Source organism: Eurypyga helias, unplaced genomic scaffold (genome assembly GCF_000690775.1).
Source record: "Eurypyga helias isolate BGI_N326 unplaced genomic scaffold, ASM69077v1 scaffold31210, whole genome shotgun sequence".
In the NCBI taxonomy this organism is placed as follows: Eukaryota; Metazoa; Chordata; class Aves; order Eurypygiformes; family Eurypygidae; genus Eurypyga; species Eurypyga helias.
In genome coordinates, this window is record NW_010225543.1 from 1 (window position 1) to 21,604 (window position 21,604).

Consider the following 21,604-nt stretch of genomic DNA (forward strand, 5'->3'; position numbering starts at 1 on the left):
ACCATTCTATGATTCTATAATACAGAATAGGAGGGTCCATTTGGGCATCAAGACAGAGACTTGAATGATGTCATCTGAACTCGAAGCTGACCTTGCTCTGAGGAAAGGATTGGATTATAGACCTTCAGGGGTGTCCCTTCTAACCCGAATGATTCTGTGGCTCTGTAATTGGCTGTCTTTAGGAATGAATCCTTTTTTTGTTTTTAAAAGGTTGACTATCGTCAGAAAGCTGCTGCAGCAGGAAGAATTCCTACAAACTATCTAAGAAGAGAACTTGGTTCCACTGATAAAGAAATTCTTACAAGCAGAGTAATAGGTAGGCCAAAACATTTTTTTTACAATGTATTTTAAATACTTTGTGATACCTCATAAATGTCTGAAAATGCAATAGTTTATAGCTGCTGTTTTCAGAGTTGATTATTTCTGCAGTGATGTCAGAAGAAAACAAACTTCTAGTTTCTCCTTTATCGGTACTGGTTTTTAAAATGATACATCAGCTGGGGCTGGGTGTGTATTCCTTCATGTGTAAGCCTGGATCTTGAGAAGTCTTGTTGTCACCTTTGTTGACATAAGATCTCATCCTGACTGTAGAGATGTCATCTCTGCAGTTGCTCATCTCTCTGGACAGGAGGAAGAGACAGACAGCCAGGCTAAACCCTGAAATGTAAGGAGGCAGATTTGCTGACCGCTATAATACTTGTCCTCTCCCTCTGAACCCTGCTTGAAAAGTCATCTCCACCACAGTTATCACCATTCATGAATAAGATAATGCCTTGAAGTTCACCATTTATATAAAACTGAAGCCAAACGTGTCAGCATCTTAAGACAGCAGTGACAAGAATTAGGAGAGGGAACAGCCTGTTAGGCCTGGGCTGTTACACATGCACTATGTCCTATGCACTTCAGAGAGACATAGAATTATTAGGAAACCTCAGCATCATGGAAATGCAGTGTATTGCACATGAATCTTGTTGTTGCTTTCCTTTGTTTGAGGACTGTGTCCCTTCATTGAAGACATTTCTGGTGAAATGCTATTTAATAGACTATTTGTATCCTAAAGCGAAGAAGACTCAGTGTTTTCACCTTGTGTTACAGTGTGTGTGCTCACCCAAATACCTCTTGTTTTACTCTGTGTGCTGTTGAAATTTTAGAGTTGACTCTGTCAAGCTAAATTTTCTTCTGGGTTCTCTGCCTTTTCTCTCGTGTTTGGGCCTTTGATTTAAACCATTTTGTCAGTTTCTTTGGGTGTTATTACAAGACGGAGGAAATAGTGACTACTGAAAACCAAATACCACTTAGACTTTGACTATTTCTTTTGCAGATCGGTCAATCAGACCGCTCTTTCCCCTAGGCTACTTCTATGATACACAGGTAGGTCACGCTCACTGCCTTTAACTATTGCCACCTCTGAATGGAAAACTTGAGTATGTCCATTGAAAATTTCATATGGTGTAGGCACAGTTTTAAGAAAAATTATTTTTATTAGTATCTGAGGGGGTTTACACTTTGAAAAACAGTCTAATAGTGTAATACTGCTTTTTATTAGTAATTTTCTTGTCTTGTTATTTTTATTACATGCCAGATCCCAATTTTGTTGTAGAGATAGAGGAACAAAATTCAAATATCCTCTGTAGAAGAGAGGAAAGAAAGGCTAATAGAATATGTTATGATGCAGTGTTATACTCATGGGTTTTCTGTGAGCTTTCTCCTTTAAATACTTGAGCAAACTTTCATTTGTAGTGTAAGCTTGTATAAATATGTGGAATCTTGTGTTTTATTACCCTTAGTTTTGTATTAATGGCTAATAAAAATGCCTAGCTCAAAATTATTCATTGTCTTTTATCTTATGCCAGATCCTTTGTAATCTTTTAGCAGTAGATGGTGTCAATGATCCTGATGTTCTGGCAATTAATGGAGGTAAGAGGACTGTGGAAAATTGCTGCTTGTGTGTGATTTTAATGTGATTAATTTTTTTCTTCTAATACAGACTTTTCTCTCTTCATTCTAGCTTCTACAGCACTTGCATTATCTGATATACCATGGAATGGTCCTATTGGTAAGTAAACATTTTGAAATGATGGATGATTTGAACATAATGGAAGACTTAGACCACAATTCATACTTTCTTTTTTAACAAGAACCTGAATCAAAAGACCAGTATCTTTTAAGTACTGAAAATAATTTTGCAATGGATAGAATTACTGCACTTCAAAGCATTATTTTTCCTGGGCTAAATATACTTCTTGAAGGATCTATAATCCAGAAATAATATAGTATGGAGTCAAATAACTTTTTTTTTTTTTTTTTTAAAAAAAACCTTTAGAGAAACTTAGTCCTGGAAAGCATTGCTTTGAAAATAGCTGGAGAAGAATACTTTTTCTCCAGGAACTCCAGAAGAGCTTTATTTCATTGTGAATATCTTTTGGGAAGATAAATGATTTAGCCAAGAACAAATATTTAGCTGTATTGTCCCTTCACCTGCCCTTTTTTCTAGAAAATGTGCTCAAATGACTAACCCAATAGACTTACAGCCTTCTGTATAATGCTACTTGACATTATATGCCCTAGCCAGTAATACTACCCAGAAGAAATTCCAGAATAGATAATTTTGCCTTACAGTTTTGTTCTTAATATATAGCTAACATGCTGATGCTTTAAAATGAATCCATACCTTTAATTACTGGGTTTAGATGTGTAATTTTCAAAGTAAAATGAAGCTTTTAAAAACTTCCTTATTATAATAATAATTTTCTGGGGTTTGTTTGTAGGTGCAGTAAGGGTAGGACTGGTTGATGGAGAAACTATAATCAATCCAACTCGAAAACAGATGTCTTCTAGTGCTTTAAATTTAATTGTTGCTGCAGCTCCACAAAATCAAGTTGGTAAGAAGGTTAATTATTAATATCTGTTGAGTGTTTGAAAATGAAGTAGGTGCCTCTTTGCAGATATTTTCCTAATCTTTGAATTTTGTGAGTTTTACACAATAGTAAATACACATTTAATACACAACTACTAATAGTAGTACACAATAAACAACAGTGGAAGGTTAGGTGAATTCTATTATATTTATGCAATTTAATATTAATCTGTATTTCCTCAGTTAAGTTAGATTGCTGCTGAACAACAAAATAGTAATTTACTCAATTCTTAACTTTCCATTGATAGTTATGTTGGAAGCAACTGCTGAGAACATACTGCAACAAGACTTCTGTCATGCCATCAAAGTAGGGGTGAAGCACACCCAGCAAATAATTCAGGGGATTCAACAGCTGGTGAAAGAACAGGGTGTTGTGAAGAGAACTGTTCAGAAGTTGTTTGTTGCCCCTGAAGAGATTGTGGAATGTGCAAAGAAGTAAGTTCAGAATCAGTAATTTTGATCTAAATTCTGTGAAGTGACTCAAAATGCTTATTTAACGGCTGTTTAATTTGATATGACCTCTGATCAGATAGTTTGGGGCTTTTAAGAAAATAGCATGTCTTGAACATTCAGAATTGCTTGCTGTGTTTTCCATAGAAATTTAGGAACACAGCCTCAGCTCTCTTGTTCTGTACTAAGGAAAAAAGACAGGGCAAGACAGGTACCCCAGAAACCTTGTGGAAGCCAAATTTGCCGTTGTTGTGGACTGGCAACAGGAGGAGTCAGGATGTGTGCCTGTATGAGCCTTGCTGTGGCATAACTGATGTTGGAGAGGTGTAGGAGAGCAGGCAGAAGGATAGCTGGAGCTAGTAATGTTTATAAATGTCAGTCTGGTCCTTTTCATACGGCTAATGAAAACATTTAGTCCTCAAATAAACTGATCATGTGGTTTTTAGGCTGTGTTTTCAAACATTTTTTTCTTTTCTTCTGCAAGACTTGCTTCGAACAAGATCTATGAGGTGTTCACAGATTCTAACCATGATAAAGTAAGTAATCAAACATGATTTTTAATTAATTTCATGATGAAACTGTAGTAACATTTAGTTCTTTACACTAGTGTTAATAAAAACTCTTCTCCTCTGCGTATATTTGCAATAGCGGTAAGAAATTGTTCAGTGATTTCCTGCATACCAGAATATTTGCGGTACCTGGAGACTCCCTTTTTACAAGGAGTCCCATGGAAAAGATGAGGGGTAATGGGTTCAAGTTACACCTGGGGAGATTTCGATTGGACACAAATCAGCAACTGGAATAATCTCCCCAGGGAAGTGTTGGATTCCCCAACTTTGGACACTTAAGATTCAGCTGGGCAGGGTGCTGGGCCGTCTTTTCTAGACTCTACTTTTGCCAAGAAAGGTTGGATCAGATGATCCTTGAGGTCCCTTCTGACCTGGTATTCTATGATTATTGATGTTTGAATTTGTGTGGCAATCCTATTCCTTGAATTTTACAGAGTTTTAAAACAAACAAAAACCCAACAACCCAAATCTCTTTTTTGTTATTCTGCCCTGTAGTGTTAACTGGTTGCAAATCCTATGTTCTAGATTTCTAGAGATGAAGCAATTAACAAAATAAGGCTTGAAACAGAAGAAGAGCTGAAAGGTATTTTTTTCTACTTTCTTAATATTTAGAGAATGCTTACATGGAGCTAGCACTACTTGGAGTGACAGTATGCCCTTTGTTGGCCAAGCTATTTTACTAAAAGTTCTATAAAATTCATTTTCCAACTTCAGATGAGATTTCTTTTTTTATACCCAGAAAAATTTCCAGAGGCCGAGCCTTATGAAATCATAGAATCTTTCAATGTGGTTTCAAAGGATATTTTTAGAAATCTTGTTCTGAATGAATATAGAAGGTAAGCAAATCCAACTCCTACTGAATAATATTTCTGTCAACTTTTTATCCAAGACGATAGTTTCATTGATCTCACAACTTCTGCATGTAACTGCAGGTGTGACGGGAGAGACTTGACTTCCCTCAGAGATATCAAATGTGAAGTGAACCTGTTTAAAATGCTTCATGGATCAGCCTTATTTCAGAGAGGTCAAACACAGGTAGTATCTTTAAACATCAGGAATTATAAATTAATTTATCAAAAGCTGAAAGATTTGTATCTTTCATTTAAATGCAGAGTTTCCTTTTTCTTTACATTCAAACAGTAATAACTAGAAACTTTGGATTTCCTTAAACTATATGTGAGTCCATTAAGAGAGTAGACTGAAGCTTGGCTCCTTGGGGCATGAGCAGTACAGATGTTAGGATGGCATTCTAAGCACATGTGCCCAGAAGGAGTCTGGTAACATTACTGTGTCATCAGATGTCCTGAAGAATGAGGGTGGGGGGGCACTGGGACAGGTTGCCCAGAGAAGCTGTGGATGCCCCATCCCTGGAAGTGTCCAAGGCCAGGCTGGATGAGGCTTGGAGCAACCTGGTCTAGTGGAAGGTGTCCCTGCCCATGGCAGGGGGGTTGGAACTGGATGGGCTTTAAGGTCCCTTCCAACCCAAACCAGTCTGTGATTCTATAAATGTCTAACAACCAGAGTTAGAAGCTGTAAAGATTCTCCTTGTTCAGGCTGGCGGACCTGGAACACTTTTGGTTCGTTGGGATTTATCTTGGGAGGAGATGGTTTGAGAAGAAAACCTTCCGATTCATGATGGCTTAAAGTAAAATTCCTTCTTAATAAGAGGAGTCCAAAATAGTATCTTTTTTTTTTCCACCCCTCTGTGTAGACTTTAACATTTGTTGAAACAAAAGCTTTTCATGTACAATATAATAGTGTTCAATTTTAGAAAACCGAGTGGCTCTGTTAATGGGTCACTGGTATGTAGGGCAGTGCTAAATTTGTGCATGGCATGAGAGATCGTTTAAAAGGAACTTCATATACAACCTGGACTAAGTAAAGAAATCGTACGCAAAAGAAAAAAAATCACATTAATGAGATTTTTTTTTTTTCCCCTCTTTGCTAAAAGTTTCAGATGTTGAGTGTGTTGAATTCAGATTGTAGTCAAGATTTGATCTCTGATATTTTTACAGCTCATTTTCTAGGAGACTGTCAGTCATTGATCTGGCTTATTTCAGGGCACGCGTGTAGTTGCAAACAGTGATTTCCTCCTCAGCGTTGTCCCCTCTTACCCCACTAAACATAACACATGCTGCAAGGCCGTGTGATAAACAGGCACGACACTGGGGCTACATCTGGCCCTGGCTTTAAAGTGAAGTATTTTGGTTTCTTAGTGAGCAATGCTAAGCTCATACCGGGTTAAGAAGCATTAAATTAGTATTTTAAATGTGATCCCATGTAAGATAATACAATCTTTACGGATTATGAATAAGTTTGTGCAAGGAAGGAAACTAAACATTTGCAGGAGTGGTAGGTGATGGCATCGTATTTGTTGCTGAAGTCATTCTTTCTGATTCTTCATAAACAGTAAAGGTTGTGAAAGATGGAAGAGTTTAAGAGCAGTTTGTTTACCTTCTGTCTTTTTATTTTAGGTTCTCTGTACAGTTACATTTGACTCTATAGAATCAAGTGTAAAATCAGACGTTATCTCAACAGCAGTGAGGTACGTGTGTCTCTTGGTGATTTGTCAGTGGTACTAAGAGGGTGAGCATTTAAGGGAAGCACGCATGACACAAGTTCCCTGAACACTGACGTATATACACATGCATTAGGACTGAAAAATATGTACAATTAGACCCCGAAGTGGCCTGGTTTTAAGAGCTCTTGGCAATTAAGTTTTTGTTAAGGTGATGTTAATTCCATAGACAGACACTTGAAACTGGAGAGTAACCAGTAACATCCTGTTGGGTTTTAAGAGAAAGAAGATAGTGAATGACTCTTCAGTCTGTAAACCTGTCCATATATCAAGTCTCTCTAAATCAAACAACTGATAAAAGTTGATTCTCCCTTTCTTCCAAGTATTTATCATCACGCTTGGAATTTGATATGTCTTCTACTAATTTAATCTTTTAGAAGTTTTGAGGTTGTGCTCAATGGGTTGGCTGCACGTAGCCCATGGAGTGACGTTCTCTTTGTCATGTCTGGTTCAAGTGGAAGAAAAAAATAAGGAACTGATAGGGCCTATTCTAGTCTAAAGAGCTAGGGAAACTTAACAATGATTAACACATGAGATTTTTTTCTTTGTAGACTTTTCTTAATTTGTTTACTATGTAAAAACCTTAGAAAAAACATGTGTGATTAGCAAATCTATTCATTTGTTGGTTTTGCTGGGTCTGTTTGTAAACATAACTGAATATAATCTTATGTATTACCTGTTGTATGTAAGACATGTTTGGTTGCTCTTTTTTTGACATGGTCTTGTTTTTGATTAATAGTGGAATAAAAGATAAAAACTTCATGCTGCATTATGAGGTGAGAGTTTCTCTGTCACAGCTTTCTGCATGATTCACAGGAGGGCTTCATATCTTGCTTTTAAAGATGAAGTCACTTCCAAGGATATAAATTATCTCTAGATTTGCTAAAATTTATTCATTCTAATTCATATGTGAATTTATACTGCAGTTTTATGAACAAAAGTGCTGGTTTCCTATAGAGCACTAGATAATTTGCAAATTGTCATTTTATACAGCCTCTTTAAGATACTAACATTAGGTTAGCTCCTTAAGACTGGGTTATTACTGAAAGCAGGATTAACCTGCTCTCTTATTTTTAGTAAACTCTACTAATATGTTCAGCTGACATACTACACCAATAGTAAATAAGGGCTTTTACATCTTGGCTCTCTCTCAGCCTTTGGAACTTGCCCAAAGTATTTCGTACAGGCATATCTTGTTCCATTATCTGTATGACAGAAACCAGATTCCTGATGTGTTGTTTGACAAGTTTAATTGGATTGAGCTCGCTGTGTTGTTTTTCAACTACCTTGCGATTGCTTTATTCTCTTTTGTTCTGTGGAAATAGAATTCACTAAACACTACCTAAACTGGTCCTGGTTTGCAAGCTAAATGGCTGTCATGTGGTAGTTTCTTTTTTTTTTTTCTAATTTCCTTAATTTTTTTTTTCCTTGAAATGCACCACATCAAGGAATTTTTTTAAGTGCATGTTTTTAAATGGAGAAAAAAAATTAATGTATCTTCTATATGTCCATTTTTTTACTTCATAGTTTCCTCCTTACGCAACGAATGAGATTGGCAAAGTTACCGGTATGAACAGAAGAGAACTTGGACATGGTAAGTTCAGCCTAGAGAAATCCCATGCTGTAAGTTTTAATATTTTTGTCTGATTGTTTTTATTTATGGATAACTTGGTGTTCGTGGATGTGTTTGTTTTTTTAACAGGTGCACTGGCAGAAAGAGCTTTGAAACCAGTTATTCCTGAGGATTTCCCATTCACAATACGAGTTACTTCTGAAGTCTTAGAGTCAAATGGTATCCTGATTTTCTTATTTTTAACGTAATGCTAGGGACTAAGTTTGGTTCTTAAAAAACTCAGCTTTGACAAACCGAAATTGTAGGCATTTTAGGTACTAGATTTAATTTTTAACCTTCTTGCTAGCTCTATTACCTAAAGTACTTAAAATGAAAAGGATGTGTATGGTCATGAACAATGGACCTTCCTTTCAAATTGTATAACAGCACCGTATCAGTAGGAGACGTGAACATAAATTCTGATTTTAATAAAATGGTATTTGGGGCATTTTTATGCTACAGAGTTAGGAAGATATATCAGTGTGTGTTGAGACCCATTCTTCAGTGTTTAATCGCAGCTGGTACCCTGACTGACTGCCTTCTCCTGGCTGTCCGTATTTATTCCTTCCCAGTTTGGGAGAGTGCTCTCCATTTCACCTTTCTGTAGATTCTTCTGTGTCGCAAGAAGGGGTTAGTGGAGAAAGGGAAGGAGTTCCATCTGCAGCTTCCTGCGAAACCCACAGATTCCTTGTCTAGGATATTTAATATTAAATTGTGATGCATGTAGAGCTTTCTCTGTATCGGTATCATAAAAGATTCAAACTATATTACCCATTTCTTGTTAAAAATACTTCTGCGGCAGACAATTTCTAATTGCTGTTATTTATTGTAGTATGTGTGTTGCTGCACAGTACTTTATAGCTAGCAGCAAGCCAAACTGTCATTGAATAATATCACTAGCAAGTTTTTTTCAAATACCAATATTTAATATATTTAATACTTTTTTCTCCCCCTCCCGCCCCCCCTATTCTAACTCTGTAGGGTCGTCTTCAATGGCTTCTGCATGTGGTGGAAGTTTGGCATTAATGGATGCAGGTACAAAATAGGGCACTTTTAGGCATAAATTACACATGGTAATATACTGTAGGATTTGGAAATGACCAAAGGTGTTGAAAATATGTTCTTATTTACCACTATTAGGAGTTCCAGTATCAAGTGCAGTGGCAGGTGTAGCAATAGGTCTCATTACCAAATACAGTCCGGAAAAAGGAGATATTGAGGACTATCGCTTGCTGACAGACATCCTGGTGAGTGTTCCTAGCACTGTCGGGTTTATTGGTGCTCTAATTCTGTAAAATACCCCCCACGGCCTTCCTTGTCTAATGGTTTACCCAGTTAATTCTGGGACTTATGCTACTGGGAATACTGAATAGCTTTATCTTCTGTTTTGTCTTCCAAATTACTCCCTTATTTCAGAAAATCTTTGTGAAATGTCCATTCATGTTTCCTAGGTTTTTTTCTCATTCCATTACTTCTTTTAAGCTCTCTTTCCAGTGAATTTTTGCTTGTCTCTTGGGAGGAAGAGGTTACTAATTCTTGAGTACTTTACTGAAAACCACAACGTATTGGATGGAGAATGAGCACTTGGCAAAGTTGCTGGTGGCGGGGAGTACACATTACTGTGCTGCTGCTTTGTCCTGTGGCAGCCACTGCTAGGACAGACTCCTCTGCGGATCTGTTGCTCAGAAACTAGTCCACGAAAGCTCTTGATTTATAAGGAGAGAAGGGAACAGTGTTAACCATGAGCAGCAAAATGAGGCTGAAGGAAAACATGTGAGCCTCAGAAGTAATTCCAAGTCTGCAGAACTACTTTGTGGCTTATTGAAATGTGGAATCTACTTTTAATATAATGAGACGCTGGGATGAAGTTACTCCAATGTGCTTTCTTTCTGCCTGTGCTGGTAGGGAATTGAAGATTACTACGGTGACATGGATTTCAAGATGGCAGGTACTAATAAAGGAATAACTGCCTTGCAGGTATTGTAACATTAAATCTTCCTAAGATAGAACTCTGAGAATGTACCTAAAAAACCCCTCTTTCCGTATTGATGTAACTTAACTCTTTTCCTATCAGGTTGATCTAAAACTGCCAGGAATACCCATCAAAATTGTAATGGAAGCTATTCAGCATGCTACAGGTACGTCCACATTTGTATCTGCACCTATTTCATCATATTAAATGATAAATTGTATTAAATTCTAAGTTTTGTTAAAGTAATTATTACTTTTTTTTTTTTCGTTCTTGTGGAAGAAAGGTGCTGTCTTAAAAAAAAACTGGTCTGGTTTGGGTGTTGTCTGTTTATACTTCAATATAAATGCTTCATTCAAAATAAATAGCTTTTTGTGTCCGAGGAGAGCATTCACTCTCCAAGAACTGAAGAACTTGGTCTCCAAGAACTCCCCACCACATTTCAGTTTCATGGTATCGTACATAGCATCAGGGAAGTTTTGTGCTACTCTTCTTGGAGGTTACTTTTAAAGAAGAGAGAACAATACATTACTCTTAGCAAAAGGAGTGATACTAATGGTCACCAGGTTAGAAATTTATACAAAAAAGCAACATCAGGGTAGATACATGATGAAATACCCACATGCACTATTTTGGATTTGAGTACAATATTACTAAGCCATGTCAGTTTTTATAAATTTTTGTCATACTGATTGTAGACCATATGTGGTGAGTTGGGGCACAAAAAAGTTTGCTCTGTGCTGTGCCATAAATCAGTAAAAAGGGTTGTTTTAAACTCCAGAGTAACTTTAAAGTAACTTCAGACCAATTTTTAAATATCTCAAGCAGTTGAGTTCTTAGAACTTAAGTAAAAGTCCATGTCGTCTCAGGGAGTTCATGGCTAAGATCTAGCAGCTCAACACCCTGTGAACAACACGAGTAGCGAGGGCTGAAGTGGAGCCTTGCTTACCAAAGCTCTGGATTACTTTTGATTTGGTGAAATCTGGGAGAGAGAGGAGGCATCTGTTGCTGGTTAAATAAGTAAAGCATTACCGTAACCCCGAAATGGGTTTGGGCTAACACGCAAACAGCCTATTACATGACTTTTTTTAAAATCCAGCTGAATGACGTGATAAAAAGAACAGCAAACTTTCTCATTTTGCTGTGAATTCAGCTGTATTTACTGCTGTCTGTATTTGGATGTGTGCAGCTGAAATATTCCCGAGCCATATGAAAATCTGAAGCTACAGGCTTTAATAAGGACTTAAATAGTTGTGAGACAGAACTTGCAACTTGATTATAATAGCAAGAATTTACTGAGAAAACCCTTATTAAAATGTAATACCAACTAATTCCTCTTCAGTGGTGTGTCACTTGAAGCAGGTCTGCTAAAATTCCAGGCTAGTGTGTCATAACTCATCAATGCTACACCCTGTTGCTCTTACCGGCACTCGGATTTATTTAAATAATACACTGAAACAGAGCTGTGTGTAATGTTCTAGGCTGCATAAAATCAATAAATGTGCTGAGTGCGTAGTTTTTATGCAGACAGCAGCGTGTTGTACTGCCACAAACATGCACAACCTGAAGTGTGTACCGTGGTCAGTGCTCAAGTTGGGCAGGAGGCAGATTTTATGAATGGATCTTCACCTACTTTGTAACAAAAAACTGCATAAATTTATCTTAATCTTCAACAAAACTCTCTATTTTTCCTTCTTCCTCCTTTCTTTCCAATCCCCACAGCTGCGAAGAGGGACATTTTACAAATTATGAACCAAACACTGGCAAAACCCAGACCTAACAGAAAAGAAAGTGGACCGGTTGTAGGTAATGTCAGTTGTATGTTGATACGAATTCATCTCTCTTAGAATTACCTTTTTAACAGTAAGCTGTTGCTTAGAACAGCTTTTTAAGTGAATGTTTGTTACATGTTTCTGCTCCTGCCCCTCGGGGTTATTCTTCCTTTGGGTTTTTGAGGTGAAATTTTGTGGTTTGTTGCTGCCATGTGCGGCAGCGCTGTGCTGTTTCACTGTACACCAGAAAACAGAATTAAACTGAAGTTACGTGAAACTCTCACAAAATAGATGTCAATATTGGCATGGCTTAAGGTGATTTACACTCATCAAAGTATTTGTATGCTATGTCTTCGTTTATTTCAATTCTCAAATCTTAAATTCTACATCGTTGTTCAGCAGTAGCTAATAGAAAACTAAAATCTAAATGAATGCGATGTATTTTTTTGTGGTAGCTTTCAAGACCGTAATATGTGACATTTCAAAGCGTTTTAAAATGTTCTTTCAGAAACTATCCACGTTCCATTGTCAAAGAGGTTAAGATTTGTGGGTCCTGGGGCTTATAACTTGAAAAAACTTCAAGCACAGACTGGTAAGACATTCTTGCTTCCTGTGATAATTTATCCTAATTAGCTTCTCCATACAGATGTTTTAATGAGTGGATCTTGGTAGCACAGGTATTACTAGCACAGCTATTGCTGAATCTCAGTGTTATCTTTATGCCCTTTCAGAAACTCCTAAGTAGCTGTTTTACCTCTGTAGAACAGGCGTTTGTGCTTCAGCAGCAATGACCCAGGAAGCTGGTAGGAAGAACCACTAGGAGGGTGGAGTACTTCTTAATTTGTATTTCCTGCTGCAGACTGCAGAACACTATTTGCCTTTGTTTTCAGACTTGTAGGTTTAGCTGTTCTAGGTCTGTGCTCTGTCTTGAGAGATGTGTGTGTTTCGAGGACCTAGGTCGAGCTCACTTCAGCTCCACTTGGCTCTGTAGATTCTCTCTCTGGAAGTGCCTGCCGTTTGCCTTGCAGCAGGCATTCCCAGAGGTTTGGTGCACGTGGGATGGTGTCTTTCAGGGCTTACAGAAGAGAATTAAAGGTTCATCTAGGGACAGTTGCAGATAGTGTTGAATGAAAGATGTGAAGTCAAGCAGGTGTGATCCCAAATACGTAGAGATCAACTCTGTGCAGCTTGTCTTCCTGTAAAATGAAGCTTTTCTGCTGTGGTTGAGAGGGCACACTAAGCACTTTTCCTATAGCACTTAGACTGTTTTCCTAGGATTGTATACGCTGCTAACATGCTGGCATATGTTAGAAATCCAACTTGCCCTCCCATTGTAGGAGCAACCTGTAGTGGGACTTAAACTGGTAGCGAGTAGCGGGACCAAAGTTTCCTGACTAAAGTTTCCACCAAATTCAAAGTTGATGCTTTTTTCACTACTGCTTCCTAAATTAGGGCAATTGATGGCTGTGGTTGAGACGAATGTGGGCTGAGGGCTCAGTTAGAATTAGGCCTGTAGCTTGCCGGCGTGGTTGCCTTCAGAAGCGAGTGAATGCAATTTGCAAAGCGTTGTGTTTCTGGGCGACTGCGCTGTTAGAAACCCGCGTTTAAATGACTCGGAGCAGTGAAACTAGACATAGCCCACCCTTAGCACGTCTCCAGCGTGATAGTCATATTCAAGCAATAGTCAGCCATGGTAGCAGAGGTGAGTTTCTGCTGTGATACGATTAAATATCACAATTGTTTTGAGCACTTCTTTGTAAATGCAAATTCTTTCTTTTATTGCTTGACATAGTAAAGTTTGTTCCCTACTTCTAGAAAGCTGAAACACTAAAAAAGGCTGATGTCTGTAGTGTATCAAGTAGATGTTCTGCTTCAGCTGCTTTTGACTTGAAACTCTTTTAATGCTCTTGCTAGCGTGATTAGTGTTTTTCGGGGTGTTGGGGTGGAGAAACGGGGGAAAAAAAAAACTGACTTCACTTTGGTTGCATGCCTATGCAGTCTGTTGGCCAGAAAACTAGTCTAGAGGTGCAAAGAATTTTACCATGCAATCCTACCATGTCCTGGCTCTGAAACACTTTATTGCCATCAGCTATTAATGATAACCATAGTTTTATTAAAAATCTCTTACAAAATTCATTTGTAGAAGCTGAGATTTACTCCTAAAACCAAAATTATTTCCAGAATTTTTTTCCTGTCATAAAAGGATTATAATAGTTTTGCAAATGTGAACGCTCCCGTATGGGGCACAAGTTTGTCCAGGAATTTGGCAGGTACACCTCTAACATGATTTCCACTCAGTTCCATGAAAAGCTGTCCAGTGCCTAATTGAAGAAGAATATTTGAAATGATTAGGGCTCTGAGATCTTAACAAGTCTGCAAAATCATTTTGCTCTGTGCAAGTCTGTAAACTATCTGCTTGCTGGAACAGTAGCAACATTCCCCTAAAGCCTCTCATTAAATTCTATTTCCAAGGCGTAACTGTAAGTCAGCTGGATGAAGAGACGTATTCCGTGTTTGCCCCCACACCTAGCGCTATGCACGAAGCGAGAGAATTTATCCATGAAATCTGCAAAGATGATGTAAGGATGGACCTTTTGTTGTTAGTTTTTTCAAGTTGCATTTTGTGAATTTGTGTCTTTAATATTATCTCTTTTTTTTTTTCCCCCTCCCTACAGCAGGAAGTTAATCTTGAATTTGGTGCAGTTTATACAGCTACAATAACTGAAATAAGGTATGGAAAGTGTTCTGGAGCTGAAGCAGAAGTTAGTTTATTTCTATAGCTATATTCCTGTTGTCTAAATACCGTGCAAAATGCTTGATTTTTAGGGATGCCAGAATTATGCTGGTGACACTGGTGTCTGCATCATTCCTAATATTTTCTCTGTGGAAAATATTATTCTGTTTCTTAATAAGGCTGTTTATTTTTGCTGCTTGTTTAGTTATTAGAATGTGTCTCTAAATTTTACACCTAAGGCCGTTTTTCATCTTGGTTTCTGAGAGAGGTGGTGGGAATTTGCTTTTCACCTTTTTGCGAGATAAATATGGGATTGAAGTCACATGTGCTTTCTGGGTGTTACTTACTTCAGGGCAGTGTATTTCTCTAATAAGTAATTTCTATCCACTTCCAATTAAGGAAAAATGGGTAGACATGTCATGGTTGATAAAAGGTTTGGGTTTTTTTTTTCTTCTTAAGGGGAGGAGTGAAATCTTGTTTATGAAAAGTTTTACTGATGATTGCTTTGGGATCAATATGCAGAGTAAAATACATACAGACTTCTGTCAATGTGTGTTGGAATAACTGAGCTGTGTTCTGTTGCAGAGATTCTGGAGTGATGGTAAAATTGTACCCAAACATGACACCAGTGTTACTTCATAATTCACAACTTGATCAAAGAAAGGTAATACATGCTTAAACAATTATAAACAAGACTCTTTTGTTTGTTTTTAATTGATTCTCGCTAAACATAGTGTGCATCAGCTGTAACTGTTGTTCTAGAGCATCATGTTAAGAACTGTTACATCAGCAGCGTCTTGGTTTAGCCTCTGCTTGCCCTGTGCTTGAAGCTGCGGTCTAACTACATGCCTGCTGCCATCCTACTGTTCGTGCTTTTATGCCCATCACCCAGTTCTTTATAGCTGCGATACCCTTCTCTACATAACATTTAGGAACCCGTTGTTCATAAGGTAGTGTCGAGCCACTCTGATTGTCTGAAGAATCCCTAATTTTATAACTAACCTTACAAATTTCGTCAGACTGAAATAAAATTTGTCTGAAAAACCCTGTGTTCTAGATCAAACATCCTAGTGCCCTGGGATTAGAAGTTGGACAAGAAATTCAGGTAATTAATTTTTCAACTTTAAAATGCTAACAAACTGCTGTCAGAGAATTTGAGTGAATTTTTTCTTATATTTATGAAGAAAATATTTTGCCATATCAGATTCCCTTCCTGTGCTGACTAAAGGCCTGATCATTTATTTAGTGTCACACTCTTGCCATCTAAGCACCACATGAATTTGACAGAGCACTATAGGCTAAACAGTGCCTGTTGTTTATGGCTTTTCTAGCATCCAGTTGAAGGGGAGGGGGGGGAAAAAACACCAAAACCAACCCAAACAGAACACCTTTTAAGGAAAATGTTATTTCCAGCTCTTAAGTTGGTCAGTATTAAAGTCATCTGTTTTCTTAACAGGTTAAATACTTTGGACGTGATCCAACTGATGGTAGGATGAGGCTTTCACGTAAAATTCTACAGTCCCCAGCCACCACTGTGCTTAAAACTCTAACTGACAAAAACAGTATTGTACTGGGAGGTACCGTTCCACAGTCATCCACTTCATCCCAGTAACAGGTAAGGCTGACTCAGTACTGCACTTTATTTACAGCTATTGTAAAGAATTGTGCCAATCTGTTTTTTCTGTCGTGCGGTTACCCTCCCATGGTGTGTGTATACTGCCTGCCAGTCACAAGTTAGCAACTGCCCTTTTGTGTGCTGCAGTTGTGAGGAGCTTGGTAGTGTAAAACTCTTGACAGTTTCAGGCATCCAAGACAGCCCACTTCCTCTGAAACAAACTGATTTGTTCGTCTCCAACATCTACATAAGCATTCCCTCTTCTCTACCTTGCCACCCTTTTTTTAAAGGAGGAAAACCAAAAGCAGGGTAGGAGAAGAGAAGAAAAAAGAAGTGCTTTCTTGAAAGTTTTGAGTCAGTGGAGACTTCTCATCAATTAATGGAATGCCCAAAGCTCTTCCTTAGAATTAGTTTCCCAGCATGTATTTGACTGACAGTCGACTTACAGCTGAACTGTTGTGTACAGGTTTTTTTTCCTTAGGAAGCTACTAGACCAGGTGTCAGATTGGAAGGTGTCAGGAAGGTGTCAGATTGGAAAATTGATAGCAGCTACGCAGTGAGATTGGCAAATGGAAATGCGATGCGCCAATGATGACCTGAGGCAGTCTAGGAATGATTCATAATGCTAAAAGACATGAAAATTCCCTGAAGAATTTTTTAAGACATGGTTTTGAGTTTTGTGCCTTGATATATAATTAGTTGTTTACAGAGTGTTTTCTCTCTCTTTCAGGAAAAAAGGTGTGATAGTTTGGAAATACAAGCAGCCTTCGCTAGAATCTGTAGATGCCTTGGCAAGAGTCTGCAGGTGGATGGTAGTGAATCGTGTTTTTAAAATAGACACTATTTATGCTTAAAGGTGATGTAGAACTTCAAAGTCTTCAACTTAATTAAAACCTTTGAAAATAAAACCAGAAACAAACAATGCTCTTACCTTGTGTAGCAAGGGTGAGGTGAGAATCTAAGAACGTGAAATTGTATAGACTGAAGAGCGGGTTGCATTTCAGTGCTTCAGACTCTTCTCACTGTCATCTCAGAATAAGAATGTCAGGTGAGAAGCAAGTATTTAACAGTTATTTCCTGCGTGCTTGGTTGAGAAGCACGCTTGGCCAAAGTTTTACTGGCTTTTCCGTGTATGTTTTGCTCAACGTTTCAATCTTGTAAAGACTTGGAAGTACCACCTTTAACATGATTGACAGGGTTTCAGATAAATACATCAGTAACTGTCACAGGGTTCAAACTTGCTAAAATATCTGAGCAGAAGGAGGACGAAAAGATCTGGGCTGAATCATCATCGCTTACTGTCTGGGCTCGTTGACACTGAATTTTAAAATATAAAATTTATTTTGGAATAAACAATTGATGTGATAAATCTTCCCCCTAAAACACCCTCATTAAGTGTCGGAATTCCTCTGTTGATTATGTTCCATCAGTGGATTCACTGGTCTCTTTTAGACTTCAAAACGTTTCCCAGGGGCTCACGGGAAGTACTTGTTTTTCTGCTGCGAGGTACAGACTTTGAAAATGAAAGAGGTGTCCCTTCTGATGCTCACCACTTTGTACGTAGACCTAGTAAGAAAATCAACTTCCCATCTGCCATCAGGTGGGCTCAGAACCTCCTGAAAGAAAAAACCAAGCACTGGGGAGAGGAGAAATGTGAATGTACAGTAAAAATTGCCCTTTTTTTTTTTTTTAATTTTAAGTTAAAATATTAAAGAAGAAAGAAATGACTGGTCTGCTTCTCTGTAGTTGTCTCTGTCTTTCATTATTTAAGACTGAAAAAGTTTTCTTAGTAGTAACCTTGTCCTATTCTTTGAGAACAGTATTCTGTTATTTCTTAGTAAGAATTTTTATGTCCTTGTTTAATATGATTTTTAGTCTAGTTACTAAAATACTACATAAAATACTAACTTTGGAAGGGTTTGTTTTTTTTTTAGCTAGCACATTACCAGTGGGATGCTTACACCTGAATCTGTGAAAACCAATGATTTAGGAGCCAAAAGAATGCCATTCTTACCTGTGAAGGTCTTTTCTTGCCTGCAGTAACAGGAGTATTAGTGATTTGTAGTGGTCTCAGTAATTCAGCTACAGGAGTGCTGGGGGATTTTCTGTTTGTTTAGATGATAAAGCAGGAAAAAGACTTTTATGTTCCTGTGGCAGAACCTGTATAGTCTGCCTGACTTTCCATAAGCTTTAAGCCCTGTGGGAAGGGGCGGGAAAAATTATGCTTGGGAACTGTCTGGGAGGAGCACAGACCAGCTGCGCTTACCTGAGGAGGTCTGAACCTTCCTGGAGGGAAGGTAGGCTGGATTCAGTCATCCCAGGTTCACCTGAGAGCTGTCGGTAGCGGCAGGCTGGACCAAGGCAGGAGGTGCTTGACTCTGGGGTGACACCAGCTGTGATCAGAGAGCAGGTAGGTTAATAGTGAGGAAGAGAGCAAGCTCAGCCCTATGGCAGTAGTTGATTTTTTTCATGCTTGAAATGGTGTGTTTCATTCTTTTGTCTCTGCTGCCGTAGATAATTCGCTTCTCTAATGACCCATCTTAAATGAAGCCATTGAAAGGAGTTGCTTCGGAAAGTGAAGCTGGGCAGGTACAGCATTACGCCAGGTCAGGAGGGCCAGAAACTCCTTTATTTGACAAAGCTGAAGTGTTTGCGCAGATGCAACGCATCAGGAGCTGGGCTGTCTTTAAATGCCAGCAATAAATATAAAGTACTACAGTAAAAGCGTAAGAGCTGGCCTAATTGTACTTCTGGAATTATATGCCGGAGGGAATGATAGAGTCACTTAATTTCACTCCAAGAAATTGTGATTTGGGAATGAGTTGTCTGTCTTGTTTCTGAAAACAACAAAAAATTTAGAGCTCCCTGCTGCTCCGTGTTGTGACACTTGATGACTGGCTCTGTCTGCAGCCTACCCAAACAAAACTCTTTGTTTTGGTGAAGAACAGAGAACTCCGACAGCTATAGCCTGTCACTCTGTGATAATGGGGAGAGAGGAGCTGCTGGCAGGTGCAGTGCCACAATGAAAAAGTGCTGCTTTGCTTGCTGTGGATCCTGCGGTGCAGAGATTCAGATGTATTGCTTTCCTGGACTTGTGTTTACCCTGGTCTTAAATCGGATACGCAAGAGCCGTTGGGGTCAGTCTTGCCTATCTTCAGGCAAAGATGTTGCAGAGGATAAGCAAAGATTGCCTATTATGCCTCAGAATTGACTTGCTCTTCCTTGGTACAGATGACAAGATTGTGCTGCGGTTTCCGACACCCCAGGCTGTCTAGTCCTGGATGCTGTTCTGTGCAAAAAAGGAGCCCCCGTGTCCAAGGGAATGCAGTCTGGGTGTGTTCCGGAGTGGCATTTTTCCAGAGAGGTCATTGATTTCCTGCCTGGACAGGTCACAGATTTATTTCACAGCTTAAGCAGAGAGATGGGGTTTTTTTAATCCCAGTTCTGGCTCCTGGATCTGCAACTCCTTCTGTAGCTGTTCGCCAGGACAGACAAGAATTTGCTCCAGGATATTCTGCTGTGGTTTCTTGCTCTTCTGCATATCTGGAGAAGTACTGCGTGGAAGCTGAGTAGGACAGCTCATACTTAGCTTTACACACGTGGTCTGAAGACGTAAAGAGCGTGCGTGGAAATCTCGCAGGGGGGCGAGAGAGTTTGCAGGTGGCAGATGTCCTGAAGCAGCAATATGCTGTGGCCATTGAGTTTTGTGTTTCTTTTCAAGTGTTATACTGAGCTTTCACTGAGGTACCGATATGCCCGACATGTAAAACCTTGAGGGTGACCGGGCCGTGTAATGTGGAAAAGGCCACTGACGTGTAGTGGGGGAAGGCTTGTGTGGAACCCAACCGTAAACTGCCTCACGTGACTCTCAAACCGTGGTTGGTAAAACCACCAGTGTAACGCGGCCTTTTGTACAGTGACTGGCTTGTTATCCATAATGATACGACGCACATGTCCTAAAATGTCTTCCTATACTGTCTGCAGCTGGAGATAAGTGTGTATGTTAGTTTGCAGAGGTGTGTCTTCCCGTTGCCATCATCTGCAGAGAAAACTCACGATTGTGTGCCTTTAGTGGCCCCTGTGAAAAATTAAAATAAGGGCTTGATTTGCCTTGAACCCTAGTTCTGCAGGACCCTGTTAAGGGTGCTTCTCTTAACCTTTCTTCGAGGTGGGCTGTTTAGCAGGTGTTAAATAAGCAGACTGGCCGGTCCTCGGACGCTTGAGGCTGCCTCTGAAGGAATGTAAAGGACTTCTCAGCTGTTCAGCGACACCAGTGCAGCTGCTTGGAAACCGCGCGGAGCGACGATCCACGGCTGTCGCACCCTTGGTGTGCTGAATGGCGGTAAATCTTAATGTCAGAGCAAAAGCTGAGACTTAAACCTTACGTAGATGTAAGCTTTCTAAATCTGCCTAAATCTCCCATACTTTGTTAACGTATGGAACAGTTGCACGTAGTGGCATATTCTGTAGTAAACTGTTTCTTTCCTTCATCTGGAACAAGACCGAGTTTACGCTAAGAGAAATGCCGGTCTGGTAAGTAAGAGCTATACGGGTGTAACTGCTTTTACCATGAGGCAAGGGCTAGAAAAATCTTGCTTTGTCTGGGAAGGAGACACACCCTGGCCTGGGCAGCACTTGCCCTCCCATCTCCATTCCCCTTCAGAGCTTGGAACGGTTTGGTGAGAGACTTTCAAGCTTCCCCTCCTCCCCGAAGTCGCTGCTGTTTCACACAGCTTGACTTCTCGCGCGCTTCTGTATCCTTTTCCCCTGTTCCCATGCAAGCACTGAAATGGAATTATTTTGTGTTATTATTCTTAGTCCGGAGGACGTGCAGCTGGCTTTTAGCACGGAAAACTTATGGACTCCACAGCGCCTGGGAAGTGGTCTGACTTAAATTGTGCAGCGTTCATAAGGACAAATTAAGCATGTTTCTCTCATCGAGAAGCCTCACAGAACAGCTTCAACTTTGATTTCAGCTGCTGAGCCTTCTGTCCAGCCGGACAAAGCGCAGGAGCGTGCAGCACAACGGTGCGGCTGTTCCTGCGGGGCTGGCTGTGGTAAAGGGTTGGAGCCGCTCAAGGAGGTGCCCCAACGTAACCTTGCTGCTGTTTTTGTGAGGCGAGGGGAAGCCTTTTCTTCCCAAAACTTCGCCTCCGGGCCCTGCCGTGTGTCCCGAAACGCGCCGGTGGGGACGGGGATCTCGCCCACCCTCTTGTGTCATGGCGGCCGCCCTTCCCGCGCGCGTGAAGCGGGGTGCTTTGTGCCGGTACCAGCTCTCAGAACAGACTTAGAACACTCTACGTGTGTACAGTCAAGGCTTCATTTTTGTCGGGTGGATTGCTCAGAAGCTGCCCGGAAGCCGCGGGCGGTGCCCGGCCGAGAAGCGCC

At 39.7% G+C, this 21,604-nt stretch overlaps 1 protein-coding gene across 1 annotated transcript; it reads left to right on the forward strand.

The window, feature by feature from the left end:
* Positions 1-210: 210 nt before the first annotated feature.
* PNPT1 (polyribonucleotide nucleotidyltransferase 1) lies at positions 211-17,101 on the forward strand (the record flags this gene model as incomplete). The annotated part of the gene is made up of 26 exons (XM_010149792.1): positions 211-316; positions 1,322-1,371; positions 1,854-1,917; positions 2,009-2,056; positions 2,769-2,882; positions 3,166-3,352; positions 3,852-3,903; positions 4,462-4,519; positions 4,676-4,772; positions 4,869-4,971; positions 6,411-6,481; positions 7,254-7,290; positions 8,042-8,108; positions 8,217-8,306; positions 9,108-9,161; positions 9,267-9,373; positions 10,032-10,103; positions 10,201-10,264; positions 11,818-11,901; positions 12,376-12,459; positions 14,340-14,446; positions 14,543-14,598; positions 15,187-15,265; positions 15,659-15,706; positions 16,058-16,216; positions 16,947-17,101. Coding segments are annotated over 25 exons (2,055 nt in total), but the record flags the coding sequence as incomplete, so codon positions are not given.
* Between the last annotated feature and the right edge of the window lie 4,503 nt (positions 17,102-21,604).